General features: G+C 40.9%; 1 protein-coding gene across 19 annotated transcripts in view; it reads left to right on the top strand.

Moving 5' to 3' along the window:
• The window catches only part of GPATCH8 (G-patch domain containing 8), a 110,540-nt gene that overhangs the window by 59,348 nt on the left and 34,313 nt on the right, over positions 1-16,879 (top strand). For 10 of the 19 annotated variants that reach the window (XM_078372668.1, XM_003732922.6, XM_035302989.3 and 7 more), the window contains 2 exons: positions 4,163-4,230; positions 5,208-5,294. In XM_078372668.1, coding sequence (XP_078228794.1) covers positions 4,204-4,230; positions 5,208-5,294 — 114 coding nt within the window. In that variant the 5' untranslated portion in view covers positions 4,163-4,203. Of the gene's footprint in view, positions 1-2,021; positions 2,067-4,162; positions 4,231-5,207; positions 5,295-16,879 lie in introns of all 19 variants that reach the window. The other 9 variants (XM_078372663.1, XM_078372660.1, XM_078372664.1 and 6 more) reach the window with 1 other exon arrangement.

Here is a 16,879-nt window from a genome sequence, read left to right as displayed (position 1 = left end):
CAGTTAGTGAAACATCATTTAAAGTTTTGATTTAGAAAATATGAGTGTCAGTTTTTTCCCATCAGATGAATACATTGATATTGGCACATTCTTGATTTTGCGTGTGTTTCCACTTGGCCAAAGTATAGCAAGTGTCTATAGATTTTTTCCTGAGGAATATGATTTTTTTTTTTTTTTTTTTTTTTTTTTCTGAGACGGAGTTTCACTCTGTCTCCAGGCTGGAATGCAGTGGCACGATCTCGGCTCACTGCAACCTCCGCCTCCTGGATTCAAGCAATTATGCCTCAGCCTCCCAAATAGCTGAAACTATAGGCATACGCCATCACACCCAGCTAATTTTTGTGTTTTTAGTAGAGACAGGGTTTCACCATGTTGGCCAGGATGGTCTCCATCCCTTGACCTCATGATCTGCCCACCTCGGCCTCTTTAAAGTGCTAGGATTGCAGCCGTGAACCACCATGCTGAGCAACAATCAATTTCTTTTAACAAGATTATTTAGTGTTCTGGTTGAAGTTGCCTCCTTTGGAGTGAAACAAGCAACAAAAAATGTTGTCACTAATTTAATATATTTTAAATAATATTTGCCCTATTTTAAAAGAAACCAAGAAGTAGGGAAACTGGCTTTTATTTTTAAAACAAGTTGAGGCCAGGCACGGTGGCTCATGTCTGTAATCCCAGCACTTTGGGAGACTGAGGAGGGTGGATCACCTGAGGTCAGGAATTTGAGACCAGCCTGACAAACATGGAGAAACCCTGTCTCTACAAAAATACAAAATTAGCCGGGCATGATGGTGCATGCCTGTAATCCCAGCTACTCAGGAGGCTGAGGCAGGAGAATCGCTTGAACCTGGGAGGCAGTGGTTGCGATGAGCTGAGATCCCACTGTTGCACTCTAGCCTGGGCAACAAGAGTGAAACTCTTATCTCAGAAAAAGTTGAGTTTTCTAGAGAATGCATATTAGCAGACACTCTGTTGCTACCTACCTTTTGAAGTCATCACTACAAATTGGTATTCAGGTATTCTAAGTAATGTTCATTCAGATTTATCATTGATAGCAACTGAATAAATTGAGGGTTTTTTGTTTTTGTTTTTTAATGCTGCAACCTCTTCTTGTATGTAATTTTTGGTGTCTTTTCCCACTGGGATTTTTCCTTGGTCTGTAGCCTCTTTAATAATGTTAAGAAATTGCTACCTGGCCCAGGCAATAATGTCACCTTCAAGATTGCTTTGAAAGTCATGCTATTTATTTTCCGTGAGTTAACTCTGAGTGGAGTAATTTTCAGTGTGACAGCTCTTTTGATGTCAGTTTCTCTGGAGCACTCCTTGAAAGATGGTTTTGTTTTGTGCTGAAAGAAAGATATTGGGCAGCCTGGACAGTTTTAGTTAACAGGAAGGAAAGTTCTGAGGAGAGCCACTTAAAGAGTTGTATTCATTCATAACAGAACTGAAATGCACAAAGTTCTTCAAGCACTGAAGATCTAAGATTATTTTCTAGATCTCTTAATTGTTTTATATATATATATATATATATATATATATATATATAATATATATATAAAATATTTCTAGAGAAGTCTTGAGGACGTCTCACCCATACTCCAAGCCTCCTAGAATTCTTCAACTTTATTACTGTCTAGTTAGTTGATCTGATTGAGTCTTAGATGTTATTTCTTTTAAAAGTCCCACCTTGGGCCCTGAATACTGATTTACCAGAATGAATAGTTAAATGAAAGATTGGAAGCTAGAGCTAGTTCTCTTACTGTAAACTGACACCCTATCCCCCTGCCTTATTCAAGAGGATGTTGTTCATGTTCTCAAGTAGCAGTACAAAAATCTCACACCTTAGTCTGACTAGTATGAAAACAGCTGCTGGAGCACAAAATGTCCTTCTTCTGTCCCCAGCTGAGATTGGGGGAGGGACAAAGCCCAACTGTTACTTTACCCCATCCTGTCTGCCTGCTAGAAGGCCTGTTTCCTACCCTAATGGTTTCTGCCTAACAAATGGTGTTTCTTTTTTACAGCATTATGATCCTGGACTTGTTGTGGTGATGGTAAACTTAGCAGTGGTAATTTTTTATTTTCAGACTGAATTACTCCTTTTGTCATCAGTGCACCAATATGTTAGGCTTACTTTCTCTGTTGTAGCCTTCATCCTTCTGCTTGGTCTTTTTCATTTTCCTTTCCTTTCCTTATGCAACTTGTCTGATCCTTGTTCATTAAAGGGTAATGTTAAGAAGGGATGTATCTGTTTGTGTTAGAACTGCCACAAAATCAGTTAAAACATTAAATTCTAATACTGTAAAAAACTTGATTTCCCCACAATGTAATGGGCACTAGCACTTGCTACTGCAATTTATAAATAAATTAAAACAAACTTTGACTGCCTTAGAAGGCAAAAGTACTAATGCAGAGTTTATAAACAGGGGTTTACAGAGGTAATGAATTTGTACCAAAACTTCTTGATTCTTGCAAAACAAATTCTGAAAAATCAAAAAATATACCAAAATAAATTCCTTTGATATTTCTTTTTAATTCTTTCATTGGACTATTTGTTTTTACCAGTAAATCCCTGATTGAGACGTTATGAAAGTGATACTGCACCTAGGAAGTCATTTTTATAACCTGTCTTTAATTTGGTCCTTTTGCTAAAGATTGCAGTCACTGCTTATTTATTATACCATTGGGCATAAGGTAGTAATGCATTTTCATTTTGCTTTACTGGCAGTCTTTGTATCTAAAAGAAGGCTGTATTCTAGAAGTTTTCCTTTTTTTTTTCTGACATGACATGAGGTGTTCGTTCTTTAACAGTTTTGTTTTGTACTGTGATAATTCTAATTCTTTCTATTTATTGTTTAAAAACAACAATAGGATACATAAGTAGTTAAACTTACGAATTTTTCATTACGTCTTAAAGGCAAAAATTAATTCCACAGATACAGAGACACTGAATACAAGTGGTTGTGGCATTTTGAACATGGTTTCTTCTTTATTTTTCAGGACCAAAACCAGTCGTGGTCACAGCCTTTTTTTTTTTTTTTTTTAAGTTTTTTTGGGGTTGGGGGGGTAATGCCTCAGATTTAGCCTAAGAAAACTCCATTTTTAGCCCAAAGGTATAATATATATATGTGTGTATAACAACAACAATACAACCAAAAAAACCAATTGTTTACACCAGCCTGAGTGAAATGATGAGGGAAGTAAACATTGTGTTTTTTCACTAAAGGTGTACAACGGATAAGGTAAGTCCTCTTTTCAGTGGGCTTACATCACAATAAAAAGCGCAAGTTGTGATGTAAAACAGCTGTGGTAGTAAAGTGCTTGTCTGCCCCATTTTGCTTTGTTTGGCTGGTTATGAGTGGATTAAATATATATTTATTAAAAAAAATTCTCCAGCATAGATCAATTAGTTTAAAGTCAATTTTCTTCGCAACTAGTCCTTTTCACAGCTTACCAGTTAACCCTGCAGTCAGTGTTAAATCCACCCTAGGAAATGGGACTTTAGAGCACCAGATTAAAAGGAAAACTATTCTTTGTTTCTAAGGGCAACTAATTGTTGCTTCTTAATTTAAATTTTTCACAGCCCCATTAGATTGTAAAGCATCTCCTTGTCTATGAGGATCATAAAAAAAAAAAAAAAAAAACTGTAAAGCATCTTCTGAAAACAAATTTTAACATCCTGAGTTGTCATTATGAAGTTTTACTGCATCATGTTTGAAAATGTACTTCTTTTGTTTAACCATGCCAGTTGAGACTTTTTTTTTAACCAGTTTAAAAAAGTTGTGTAGGAGGATTATCAATGGACAGAGTGAAGTGCTTTTTGATGGGAAGCTATTTGGGGATCTTAAAAGACATTTTTAAAGCTTTAAAATTTAAACCTTCTGATGCCATTGCTTAAAAGTGCTTTGCATTACTTATTAATGAAATTTTGCCATAGTAATTTGGAATTAATCCCAACTGGAAGGTCAGCCAAGGTAGTTAGTTGGATTTCAACTAGGAAAGGAAGGTCTTGAGTGTAAGCTGTGAGAATGGCTTGTGTTTGGTTCACTGTAGCTTTCTGGTCTCTGCACTCCAAGGCAAGATCTCTAACCACCCAAACCCAATGTGTAAAATGAGCTGTTGGCTGGGCTTTGCACCTTACCTTGATTATGTGTTCCTGTTACAGGGAGAACAGATCCCATTCCAATCGTTGTCAAGTATGATGTCATGGGCATGGGTCGCATGGAAATGGAGGTAAATTGATCTCATTAACTCCTGATGTTTATGGGATATTTTTAAATGATACCAATCCCAAATTCAGATGTCCATGCAAGAATACATTTATCAGATGAATTGTAGTTTTAATATTTTTCTTTGGACAGCTAAAAAATATATTTTACATTTTCATTCAGTGCTACTTTTGAGACTAATAGAATATAAACAATGCCCCTGTTTTAACTGGCACATAAAGAAGTTAAATGGTTTGCTCAGGGTTATACAGCAAGGCAATTTTTAACTTAGATCCAGACCTTTGTGCTTGTTTCAGTTGGCAGTGTTGCTCAGCTCTTAAAATGTCGCTGTGATAAAAGCTTTGCCCTTGTAGAATTGGGTACAGCTGCCATTCGTAATATCTGCTTTTCCTTGCCTCAAATATTTTCTTCATTGACTCCTAGTTATTTGAAAATTAACATTGAGGCTGGGTGCAGTGGCTCACGCCTATAATATCAGCACTTTAGGAGGCCGAGGTGGGTGGATCACTGAAGTCAGGAGTTCGAGACCAGCCTGGCCAACATGGTGAAACCCCATCTGTACTAAAAATACAAAAAACATTAGCTGGGGGTGGTGGTGGGCACTGTAATCTTGGCTACTTGGGTGGCTAAGACAGGAGAATTGCTTGAACTCAGGAGGCAGAGGTTGCAGTGAGCCAAGATCACACCATTGCACTCCAGCCTGGGCAACAAGAGTGAAACCCTATCTCAGAAAAAAGAAAGAAAATTAACATTGAAGTAAAGTCTATTTTCAACAAATGTGCCTTTTAGAAACTGCCAGCATATAAGGATTAACAAATGATTTTGCGTGTTATTTTCCCTGTGGGGTGACAGTAAAGCAAGCTGAGCAAAATACAAAAGTTCTTTTGTTTTCAGATAATACTGTAGTTATATAAATAACTTTTTCATAGTTAATCTTGGGGGTACGTTAGGAATTAAGTCTAATCATCTATTTCTGTCAAGCTTGATTATGCTGAAGATGCTACCGAACGGCGCCGTGTCCTAGAAGTGGAAAAAGAAGACACAGAAGAACTGAGACAAAAGTACAAGGTATTTAAACAAAGCTATTCATTGGGCAGGTGGGGAGGTGCTCACTGAAGAAAAAATAACTCAAATTTTCTTGAAGTCTATCACTGTTGATAGCCTTTGTTTGACATTTGGTGGTGATTAGTAGTAGATCTCAGATTTCTATTACATTCCTATTATTGACTCTTTAAAAACTATAGACATAATATCTATTCCAAAAGTCTGTTAGGAAGATTATATTAGTTAGTGTTTGAAAGCACAGTGCCTGTCACACAGTAGGTAATCAAGTAGTGGTAGCAGTAAAAATTGTTAAAAGTCCTTTGAGGCTGGACATGGTGGCTCACACTTGTAACCCCAGCACTTGCAGAGGTTGAGGCGGAAGTATTACTTGATCTCAGGAGTTCAAGACCAGCTTGGGTGACATAAGAAGACCCTATCTCCACAAAATGAGTCAGTCATGGCCTGTGATCCCAGCTACTTGAGGAGTTGAGACAGGAACATTACTTGAGCCCGGGAGGTTGAGGCTGCAAATCATAGCACTGCACCACTCCAGCCTAGGCAACAGCAAGACTTTCTTAAAAAAAAAGGCGGGGGGGGGGGGGCGGGGGGGCGGGCACAGTGGCTCACGCCTATAATCCCAGCACTTTGGGAGGCCGAGGCGGGTGGTTCACAAGGTCAAGAGATTGAGACCATCCTGGTCAACATGGTGAAACCCCATCTCTACTAAAAATGCAAAAAATTAGCTGGGCATGGTGGCCTGCGCCTGTAGTCCCAGCTACTCGGAGGCTGAGGCAGGAGAATTGCTTGAACCCAGGAGGCGGAGGTTGCGGTGAGCCGAGATCGCGCCATTGCACTCCAGCCTGGGTAACGAGCGAAACTCCGTCTCAAAAAAAAAAAAAAAAAAACTGGGTTGGTGTGTGCCTTTGAGAGCTTGATACCAATTGATAAGGCTTTCTTTTTTTTTTTTTTGGAGCCTTGCTCATTTGCCCAGGTTGGAATGCAGTGGCACAGTCTCAGCTCACTGCAACCTCTGCCTCTAGGGTTCAAGCAATTCTCCTGCCTCAGCCTCCAGAGTAGCTGGGATTAAAGGCACACATCACCACACCCAGCTAATTTTTGTGTTCTTAGTGGAGACGGGGTTTTACCATGTTGGCCAGGCTGATCTTAAACTCTTGACTTTGTGATCTTCCCGCCTCAGCCTCCCAAAGTGCTGGGATTATAGGCATGAGCCACCACACCTGGCCCTCCTTTTTGTTTTTTTAAATAGATGAGGTATTTTAAGAAGAACATATCAAGAACTATTTTTTTCATTCATTGTTAATTAAACTTAATTCTAAAGCAGAGATTTTATTCATCTTGTCCTATAGAGGTATCAAGTTGAATTTATTCTTTCAGTGTTTTCTTCCTTTTTTTGTTTTTGAAATTATAATAGAATTATTTTATATTCATAAGTAAGCATAATAATTATGCAGAATAACTACATTCTAATACCATATAATTGGGTTTTTAAATAATTCTTTAATCACTAGAAACTGCAGGTTTGAAATGTCCTTGACATATTATTATGAAATGTTTCAAAAATACATTCTTATTCTTTTTTTTTTTTTTTTTTGAGACAGAATCTCACTCTGTTGTCTAGGCTGGAATGAAGTGGTGCAGTCTTGGCTCACTGTAACCTCTTCCTCTTGGGTTCAAGTGATTCCCCTGGCTCAGCCTCCTGAGTAGCTGGGATTACAGGCACCCACCACCACACCTGGCTAATTTTTGTGTTTTTGGTAGAAATGGGGTTTCCCTATGTTAGCCAGGCTGGTCTGGAACTCCTGACCTTGTGATCCACCCACCTCGGCCTCCCAAAGTGCTGGAAACACAGGTGTGAGCCACTGCACCTGACCAAAAATACATTCTTCTCAACCTCTCCCTTGTGTTGGAATTATGAAAAATGAAAACCAGTAACAGACTTCAGTCACTAGAAGACAGTACTTAGAGCATTTAACAACACACCTGGCACAGAGGCCAAAAGCTAAAAACTGTAGTTTAGAACATGTAGTAAATTAGCTTTCAAAAAGGCTGGCCAGGGAACATGCCTTTCAAAGTGTTACATTATATGTCCAATCTTTTCCATTAAATAGGTAAATGTGAAGATAAGAAACAGGCATAGTTAAGATTATCATTTAGATACAGATTTGGTGATGGTACTTAAGGTGGAAAAAGAGAAAAGAGATTATTTTTAAAAATCTGTTCTACCATAAAGAGGAGGAGGAGAAGCGAAGCTATAGCCTGTCAGTTGTGTGAGTGACCCAGGAATATATTGAGGCCTTATAAAGTTTCACAACTACTTTGAACTGTCTGTAAACTTAGCCTCAGTATCTTGAAATTCCCAAATTGGTAAAGAAGAAGGAAAGGAGTGATGTGCCAACCTGGGTTATAAAAATCAGTTGTCAAGCAGTTAATTCAAGGACATGTGAAGAAGGAAAAAAAAACAAGAGTTGTCAGCCAGTCACAGTACCTCACACCTGTAATCCAAGCACTTTGGGAGGCTGAGGTGGGAAGATCACGAGGTCAGGAGTTCAAGACAAGCCTGGCCAATATGGTGAAACCCATCTCTACTGAAAATACAAAAAAAAAAAAAAATTGCCAGGTGTGGTGGCAGGCACTTGTAGTCCCAGCTACTTGGAGGCTAAGGCAAGATAATTGCTTGAACCCAGGAGGTAGAGGTTTGCCCTTGTTGCCCAGACTGGAATGCAATGGCGCAATCTCAGCTTACTGCAGCCTCCACCTTCCAGGTTCAAGCAATTCTCCTGCCTCAGCCTTTGAGTAGCTGGGATTTCAGGCGTCTGCCATCACGCCCGGCTAATTTTTTGTATTTTTAGTACAGACAGAGTTTCTCCATGTTGGTCATGCTGGTCTCAAACTCCCGACCTCAGGTGATCCACCCACCTTGGCCTCCCAAAGTGCTGGGATTATAGGTGTGAGCCACCTCGCCTGGGCTCTTTTTTTTTTTGAGATGGAGTCTCACTCTTTTGCCCAGGCTGGAGTGCAGTGGCATGATCTTAGCTCCCTGCAACCTCTGCCTCTTGGGTTCAAGTGATTCTTCTGCCTCAGCCTCCCAAATAGCTAGAACTACAGGCACATGCCACCACACTAGCTAATTTTTGTAGTTTTAGTAGGGATGGGTTTCACCATACTGACCAAGCTGGTCTGGAACTCCTGACCTCATGATCCGCCCACCTGGGACTCCCAAAGTGCTGGGATTAAAAATTAAAACATTAAAAATCATTAAACCAGGCATGGTGGCTCACACCTTGTAATTCCAGCACTTTGGGAGGCCACGGTGGGTGGATCACAAGGTCAAGAGATCAAGACCATACTGGCCAACATTGTCTCTAAGCAGAACAGGAGTCAGAGCAGCTTTTGTCAGATTTTATTGTCAACAAAGCAGTCCTCATTCTCTGTTGTTGTTGTTCTTGGGTGGGGGGTGTGTGTGGTTGAGACGATCTTGCTTTGCCACCCAAACTGGAGTGCAGTGGCCTGATCATGCCTCACTGCAGCCTTGAACTCCTGAGCTCAAGCTGTCCTTCCACCTTAGCCTCCCAAGTAGCTGGGACCACAGGCATGTGCTACCACACCTGGCTCATTTTTTTTTTTTTTTCTTTTGGTAGAGATGGGGGGACTCACTACATTGTTCAAGTCGGCCTTGAATTTCTGGGCTCAAGTGATCCTCCGTCAGCTTCTCAAAGTGCTGAGATTACAGGTGTGAGCTACTGTGCCTGGCCAGTTTCAACTTTGGATTTGAGATCCACATTCACTGGATGGTTCTGAAAACCTCAAGTTGTTAATTTAGTTTAAAGTGATCCTAGACTGGTAGCTTTCCTGAGTGCTTGGCAAAAACAAATGGAATCATGAAAGGGGAGTTCAGAAACATATAGCATAAGCTGGGTGCGGTGGCTCACACCTGTAATCCTAGCAATTTGGGAGGCAGAAATGGAAGGATCACTTGAGACCAGAAGTTGAAGACCAGCCTGGGCACCATAGTGAAACCCTCTCCTAAAACAAAAACAAAAAATTAGCTGGGCATGGTGGCATGTGCCTATCATCACAGCTACTTGGAAGGCAGAGGTGGGAGGATCACTTGAGCCTAGGAGTTGGATGCTGCAATGAGCTATGATTGTGCCACTGCAATGCACTGGTGACAGAGTAGGACCCTGTCTAAAAACAACAACAAAAACCAGTTTATCAGGATGCTGGATAGAAAAAAATAATATATTTATGTTAGTATATCTGCATATTAATGAGTTAGAAAATGATGTTTACCAATATGTTACCATTTGTAATAGCATAAAAATATATGAAGCACCTAGGCATAGAGCTAATGAGATATGGAAGACTTATGGCAAAAATTCTAAAACATTAAAAATCATTAAACTAGGCATGGTGGCTCACACCTTGTAATCCCAGCATTTTGGGAGGCCAAGGTGGGCAGATCACAAGGTCAAGAGATCAAGACCAACCTGGCCAACATGGTTAAACCCCATCTCTGCTAAAAATACAAAAATTAGCTGGGCATGGTGGTGCTTGCTTATAGTCCAGCTACTTGGGAGGCTGAGGCAGGAGAATTGCTTGAACCTGGAGGGCGGAGGTTCCAGTGAGCTGAGCTCACGCCAGCCTGGCAACAGAGTGAGGCTCCATCTCAAAAAAAAAAGTTTTATTGAGAATTAATGCCTTAAAAAAAGTAGTCCCCTTTATCCACAGGGAATAGTTATCAGACCTTCCTGCCAGTGGATGCCTGAAACCGCAGATAGGGCCAATCCTGTATATACTGTTTTTTCCTATATGTACATACCTAGGATAAAATTTAATTTTAATAAATTAGGCACAGTAGTTAGAGATTAACAACTAATAATGAACAATTATGACAGTATACTATAATAAAAGTTATATTAATGTAGTCCTCCTGCCACCTTCCTCCACCAGTATCTTCTTGTATTGTACTCACCTATTTTCAGACAGTGAGTGACTGTGAGTAACTGAGATAAGGAAAGCAAAATCATAGATAAGGGGTACTACTATATTCTTAACATTTCCTGCTTTTTTTCCCCTAATTTGCCTGGGTTTTTTTTGTTTTTCTTCAGTAATCCCCTACTCTTCTCAGTTATTATTCCTGCTTTTTCTTGTTTTTGAACATTGTAAATGCTGTTGTGTGTGTGTGTGTTTTGAGATGGAGTTTTGCTCTAAAAGTTGCCCAGGCTTGAGTGCAATGGTGCAATCTCGGCTCACTGCAACCTCCACCTCCCGAGTTCATGTGATTCTCCTGCCTCAGCCTCCCGAGTAGCTGAGATTACGGGCAGGTGCCACCATGCCTGGCTAATTTGTATTTTTAGTAGAGGTAGGGTTCAAGTTGGTCTTGAACTCCCGACCTCAGGTGATTGCCCGCCTTGGCCTCCCAAAGTACTGGAATTATAGGCATGAGCCACTGTGCCCAGCCATTTTACATATATTTTTTCTATTTTACTATTACCTGATCAAGACTCTTCCTTCTCCTGACTTCCTCAAGTGGTTTTTCTCCTTTGTGGTTTGTATAATTTTTTTTTTTTTTTTTTTGAGACAGAGTCTCACTGTCGCCCAGGCTGGAGTGCAGTGGTGTGGTCTCAGCTCACTGCAACCTCTGCCTCCCAGGTTCAAGGGATTCTTCCATCTTAGCTTCCTGAGTAGTTGGGATTACAGGTGCCCACCACCATGCCTGGCTAATTGTTGTATTTTTAGTAAAGACAGAGTTTCACCATGTTGGCCAGGCTGGTCTCAAACTCTTGACCTCAGGTGATCTGCCCACCTTGGCCTCCCAAAGTGCCGAGATTACAGGTGTGAGCCACCGTGCCCAGCCTGTATAATAATTTTTGATTGTCATTTCATTCTCTGTGGGAATTCCTCATATCTTATATTTTGGAAGAAGTCCTTATGGTTCAGTTTTGTATGTTTTTCCCCAAAATCTCAGGTCTCTTACTTCATATATACTGGTTTCACAGTGTTGATATCTAAGTCAAGGATTTCTGCTGTGAGTGGAAAGCATAAATTCGTTAGGTCCACAAGTAACTCTGGTGTGAAATTCTAACTTGCTGTACATGACTCCACTGATGTGCTGGTACAATATAGCAAATTTCTTAATACTTTGAAGAAGCAGAGGAGGGTGACACAGTCTAGTTTTTCTAGTCCCCATTTCAAGGAAGGTTAAATATCTAAGCTTTTTTGAGGGACAGCTTATTAGTTAGCTTTCTATCATTCAAGGTGCTGAGGCCTTCCTTATCTTCAGGCTCTAGATTGCCCTTTCTTGTTTTTCAGTTTTGGGTTTTTTTGGCTTTTTGTTTTTGTTTTTTGAGACAGAGCCTTCCTCTGTCACCTAGGCTGGAGAACCAGTGGCTCGATGTCAGCTCACTGCAACCTCCGCCATCTGGGTTCAAGCAGTTCTCCTGCCTCAGCCTCCCAAGTAGCTGGGATTACAGGCATGGGCCACAGACCTCCATGTTCGGCTAATTTTTTGGTTTTTTTTTTTTGAGACGGAGTTTCGCTCTTGTTACCCAGGCTGGAGTGCAATGGCACGATCTCGGCTCACCGCAACCTCCGCCCCCTGGGTTTAGGCAATTCTCCTGCCTCAGCCTCCTGAGCAGCTGGGATTACAGGCACGCGCCACTGTGCCCAGCCAATTTTTGTAATTTTTAGTAGAGAAGGGGTTTTGCCATGTTGGCTAGGATGGTCTCGAACTTGCCTCAGGTGATCCACCAGCCTTGGCCTCCCGATTTTCTGAGATTTCAGGTGTAAGTCACTGCACTTGGCCCCCTTTCTTGTTTTTGAACTTAGCTATATATTAAATTTTTTTGTATTTTATTTTATCCAGACCTATAATACAACTAACTCATCTTTTCCTGCCCTTTTTTCCTTCCCCTTTTTCTTTTCCTTTCCTCTCTCTTTATTCACTCTTCAATCTATTTACACTGACTTTAGCAGTTTTCACCGAACCACTTTATTTAAGGGCACCAAACACTTCTGTTTGCTAAATCCAGTAAATCTTTTATTCATTTATTTTTTACTTAATTTTTTTTTAAGACCAAGACTCGCTCTTTTGCCCGGGCTTGAGTGCGGTAGCATGATCTAAGCTTACTGCAACCTCCCCCTCCTGGGTTCAAGTGATTCTTATGTCTCAGGCTCCCGAGTAGCTGGGACTACAGGTGTGAGCCACCACACCGGGCTAATTTTTTTGAATTTTTAGTAGAGATGGGGTTTCACCATGTTGGCCGGGCTGGTCTCAAACTCCTAACCTCAGGTGATCTCCCCATGTCAGTCTCCCCAAGAGCTGGGATTACAAGCGTGAGCCACTGCACCTGGCCCACTCTTTCCTCTTTAAAACATGTTCTTTCTCTTGATTTTGAAGAGTTTCCACTTTCCTAGATTACTGCTTCTTATCTGTCTTGCTGCTTCTATGTAGATTCCTTTGCTGGCTGCTGTTTCTTCGCCTGAACTGAAGATATTGGAGTTCCTCAGCTTCGGACCTGGGCCCTCTTTTTCTGTCTACATTCTCTCTCTAGGCACAAGAATGGTCATGACACCATGTTTTGTCATCTTTCAGTTGGTTTAATTACTGTCCTTTAGATTTTAGCTTAAATATTACCTCATTGTAGACCTTCCCTAATCAGCTCATTTAAATAATTAACCACTCTGCCTTATCCTCTTGCAACAACCTTGTTTATAATTTTTAGTTATAAATTTTTATTCACTAATTTATAGTCAGCTTACCGTACTAGTCAGAAAGGGCATTCAGGAGAGAATGTCTATTTGTCTGCCAATATATATCCTGCATCCAGCAGAGTACCCAACACAGAAATACTCAGTAAATATTAGTTGAATGAATAAATATTTTGAAATAATGGGGAGAGCCAGATTCATTTTATATATTGTCTGAAATACAAACATTGTAAAGAATACATTTTTATTTTTCAAGTAAAAGTTACACTATCAAGTGAAAAAAATGAAATACCTCAGTAATTCACAGCCTCATAAGATTACGCATAGTATTTTGAGACTCTCTCTCCCTCCTAATGAAATTATTCGTCAGCCAGGTGCAGTGAGTCATGCCTGTGCTTTGGGAGGATTGCTTAAGTCCAGGAGTTTGAGACCAGCTTGGACATTGTAGCAAGAATCTGTCTCTACAAAAAGAAAAAAAATGGACAAGTGTTGGTGCTACATGCCTATAAATCTCAGCTACCCAGGGAAGTTGAGGTGGGAGGACCACTTGGGCCCAGGAGTTGAAGACTGCCCTGAGCTATGATCACACCACTGCACTCCAGCCTAGGCAAGAGCAACAATTACTTTCCCCATTTTACTGATCAAAATATTTACTCTGAAACCTTGTCAAGTCTGAACTACACTTTCTAAATTCTTAAATATCCTATTACATGACCATGACCTTTTTTCCTTCCTGCTTTCACTCCTTTATTCTACTATATTTTTTCTTCAGCTTTACATGATTTTGGAACCTTGACTTTAGTAACTTAGTGCCTCCATAATTTGTAGTTTTCCTCTCTAGTACCACATTCTCATGTTTACCTCTCACAGCACTTTGATCCCAACTCCCTTTTCTCCTAGTCCTTTAGTCATACCTACTCACCAAAAGCCTATCTGCAGTCAGTACAAAATGCATTACTTGCATTCTTCATTTCTATACCCTTTGTACTAACCTCACTGGGCCCTCAGAGTTGCTAATTAATCATTTCATGTGTCATGTCCCTGTTAGTCCTCTCAGCTGTCATTCTCAAATGTTGGTTCTCAGCTTTCATCTTTCCTTAACTACCCTTGCCTTATCTCTGCCTTCACTTATGTTCTTAGTTAACAAAGAGAATTTGGACCATCAGGTAGGAATGCCTTCATCTACATATAATCTCCTACATCAAACCGGGGTTCACCTGCTCTCATACTTAAATATTTCTCTTTTATTTCACCATCTGTCAAATGATAGTTCATACCTACATCAGAATTCTGGATCCTAGTTCTCCCTGTATTATCAAGGACCTTTTACTTCTTTCCTATATGGACAACCTTTCTCTTTATTTATTATTTTTCTATCAGCAGTAAACATACTTGAACATGTGTTGGGAGGGGGAATCCTAAAATTTTAAAAAATGAAAACAAAAAACACTCTGATTTACACTCCATATAGCTACCATCTTCTCTTTTTATTTGTCTTTAGAACCAAAATTCTTAGTCACTACTCTGACTGCTTCTTTTTAATTGCTGTCTCTTCTTTATTTTTATAGAGATGGGATCTCACTCTGTCATCCATGCTGGAGTTCTATGGTGCTGTCATAGCTCACTACAGCCTCAAACTCCTGGGCTCACACAGTCCTCCCACATAACTGAGACTATAGATGTGCACCACTATGCCTGGCTAATCTTTTTTTTTTTTTTTTTTTTAACAAATAGGGTCTCACTATGTTGCCCAGGCTGGTCTCAAACTTCTGACCTCAAGTGATCCCCGTACCTCAGCTTCCCATCTTTTATTTTTTCATTTTCATTTTTATTAAAGTTATACTTATATATAATGTTAGAGCCAAGTAGTGCTACCAGACTTTTAAAAGAAAAAACAAAAACGACACTCATTTGACAATCCTGTTATTTTATTAAATATATGTGAGATATAAAGAAAAACTATAAACATTTAGGTGTCTTCTACTCAATTTAAGAAAAAGAGCACTATCAGGCCAGGCGCGGTGGCTCAAGCCTGTAATCCAGCACTTTGGGAGGCTAAGGCGGGTGGATCACAAGGTCAAGAGATCAAGACCATCCTGGTCAACATGATGAAACCCCGTCTCTACTAAAAATAACAAAAATTAGCTGGGCATGGTGGCGCGTGCCTGTAATCCCAGCTACTCAGGAGGCTGAGGCAGGAGAATTGCCTGAACCCAGGAGGCAGAGGTTGCGGTGAGCCGAGATCACCCCATTGCACTCCAGCCTGGGTAACAAAAGCGAAACTCCGTCTCATTAAAAAAAAAAAAAAAAAAAAAAAAAAAAAGCACTATCCGGCTAGGTGCAGTGGCTCACACCTATAATCCCAGCACTTGGGGAGGCCGAGGCAGGTGGATTACGAGGTCAAGAGATCAAGACCATCGTGGTCAACAAGGTGAAACCCCGTCTCTACTAAAAATAGAAAAATTAGCTGGGCATGGTGGCCCGTGCCTGTAGTCCCAGCTACTCGGGAGGCTGAGGCAGGAGAATTGCTTGAACCCAGGAGGCGGAGATTGCGGTGACCCAAGATTGCGCCATTGCATTCCAGCCTGGGTAACGAGCGAAACTCCATCTAAAAAAAAAAAAAAGAGAGAGAGAGATTAGGATCCAAGATGGCCGATTGCTAACATCCCAGGATTGCAGCTCTCAGTGAAGGCGCCGAGAACTAGAGGACGCCGAGAACTAGAGGACGCCGAGAACTAGAGGACGCCACACTTTCAGACAAATTCTGGTCGCTCACGGAGCAGAAGATCCCCAGTGGAGGAAACACTTGGGTCGCCAGCGCTACTCTCATGGCCTGCGCAGCAGTTCCGCCGGCGCCTCGCCGTGGCAGCTCTCAGAGCAGAGTAAACAGGTTTGGAGGACCCGCATGGGCCACCAGCACAACACCAGAGCCCAGCGCAGCGGCTGTGACAGCACCTTGGTGTGGCAGCGCTCGGCGCAGAGTAAACAGAACCGGTTCCCCTTCTGACCGAGGTTTGGAGCCCCGGGAAGGCAGAGTCGCCTACTAAGGACACAAGAAGGAAGTCCGACAGGAGAATCCTGGGAAGAAAAGCACCATCAGTTTTAACGCAGCTGCTCTGGCCCTGGGAACTAACAACCTGGATGCCCACTCAAGAGACCTAATCTGAAAGTTGGTAATTTCAAAGACGACAGGAGGATAAATTTACAATGATGGGAAGAAACCAGCGTAAAAAAGCTGAGAATACTCAAAGTCAGAACGCCTCTCCCTCTAAAGATGATCACAGTTCCACATCAACAATGGAACAAGGCTTGATGGAGAACTAGCGCATCCCAGTGACAGAAGTACTCTTCAAGGAATGGATAATAACAAACTTCGGTGAGTTAAAAGAACATGTTGTAGCCCAATGTTAAGAAACTAGGAACTTTGAAAAAAGGTTTGATGAAATCCTATTGAGAATAGACAACTTAGAGAGGAGTATGAGTGAATTAATGGAACTGAAGAATACAATACAGGAACTCCAAGAAGTATGCACAGGTTTAAACACTTGAATTGTTCAAGCAGAAGAAGGGATATCAGAGGTGAAAGTCCAACTTAATGAAATAAAACGTGAAGAAAAGATTAGAGAAAAAAGGATAAAAAGGAATGAGCAAGGCCTCCAAGAAATGTGGGACTATGTGAAAAGACCAAATTTACGTTTGATAGGTGTACCTGAATGCGACGGAGAGAATGAATCCAAGCTGGAAAATACCCTTCAGGATATTATTCAGGAAAATTTTCCTAAACTAGCAAAGCAGGTCAATATTCAACCCCAGGTAATACAGAGAACACCACAAAGATATTCCTCAAGAAGAGCAACCCCAAGGCACATAATCGTTAG

The sequence above is a fragment of the Callithrix jacchus genome, chromosome 5 (assembly GCF_049354715.1).
Source record: "Callithrix jacchus isolate 240 chromosome 5, calJac240_pri, whole genome shotgun sequence".
Lineage (NCBI taxonomy): Eukaryota > Metazoa > Chordata > Mammalia > Primates > Cebidae > Callithrix > Callithrix jacchus.
The sequence above is the reverse complement of the archived record's forward strand: the minus strand, read 5'-3'. Positions and strand labels throughout refer to the sequence as shown.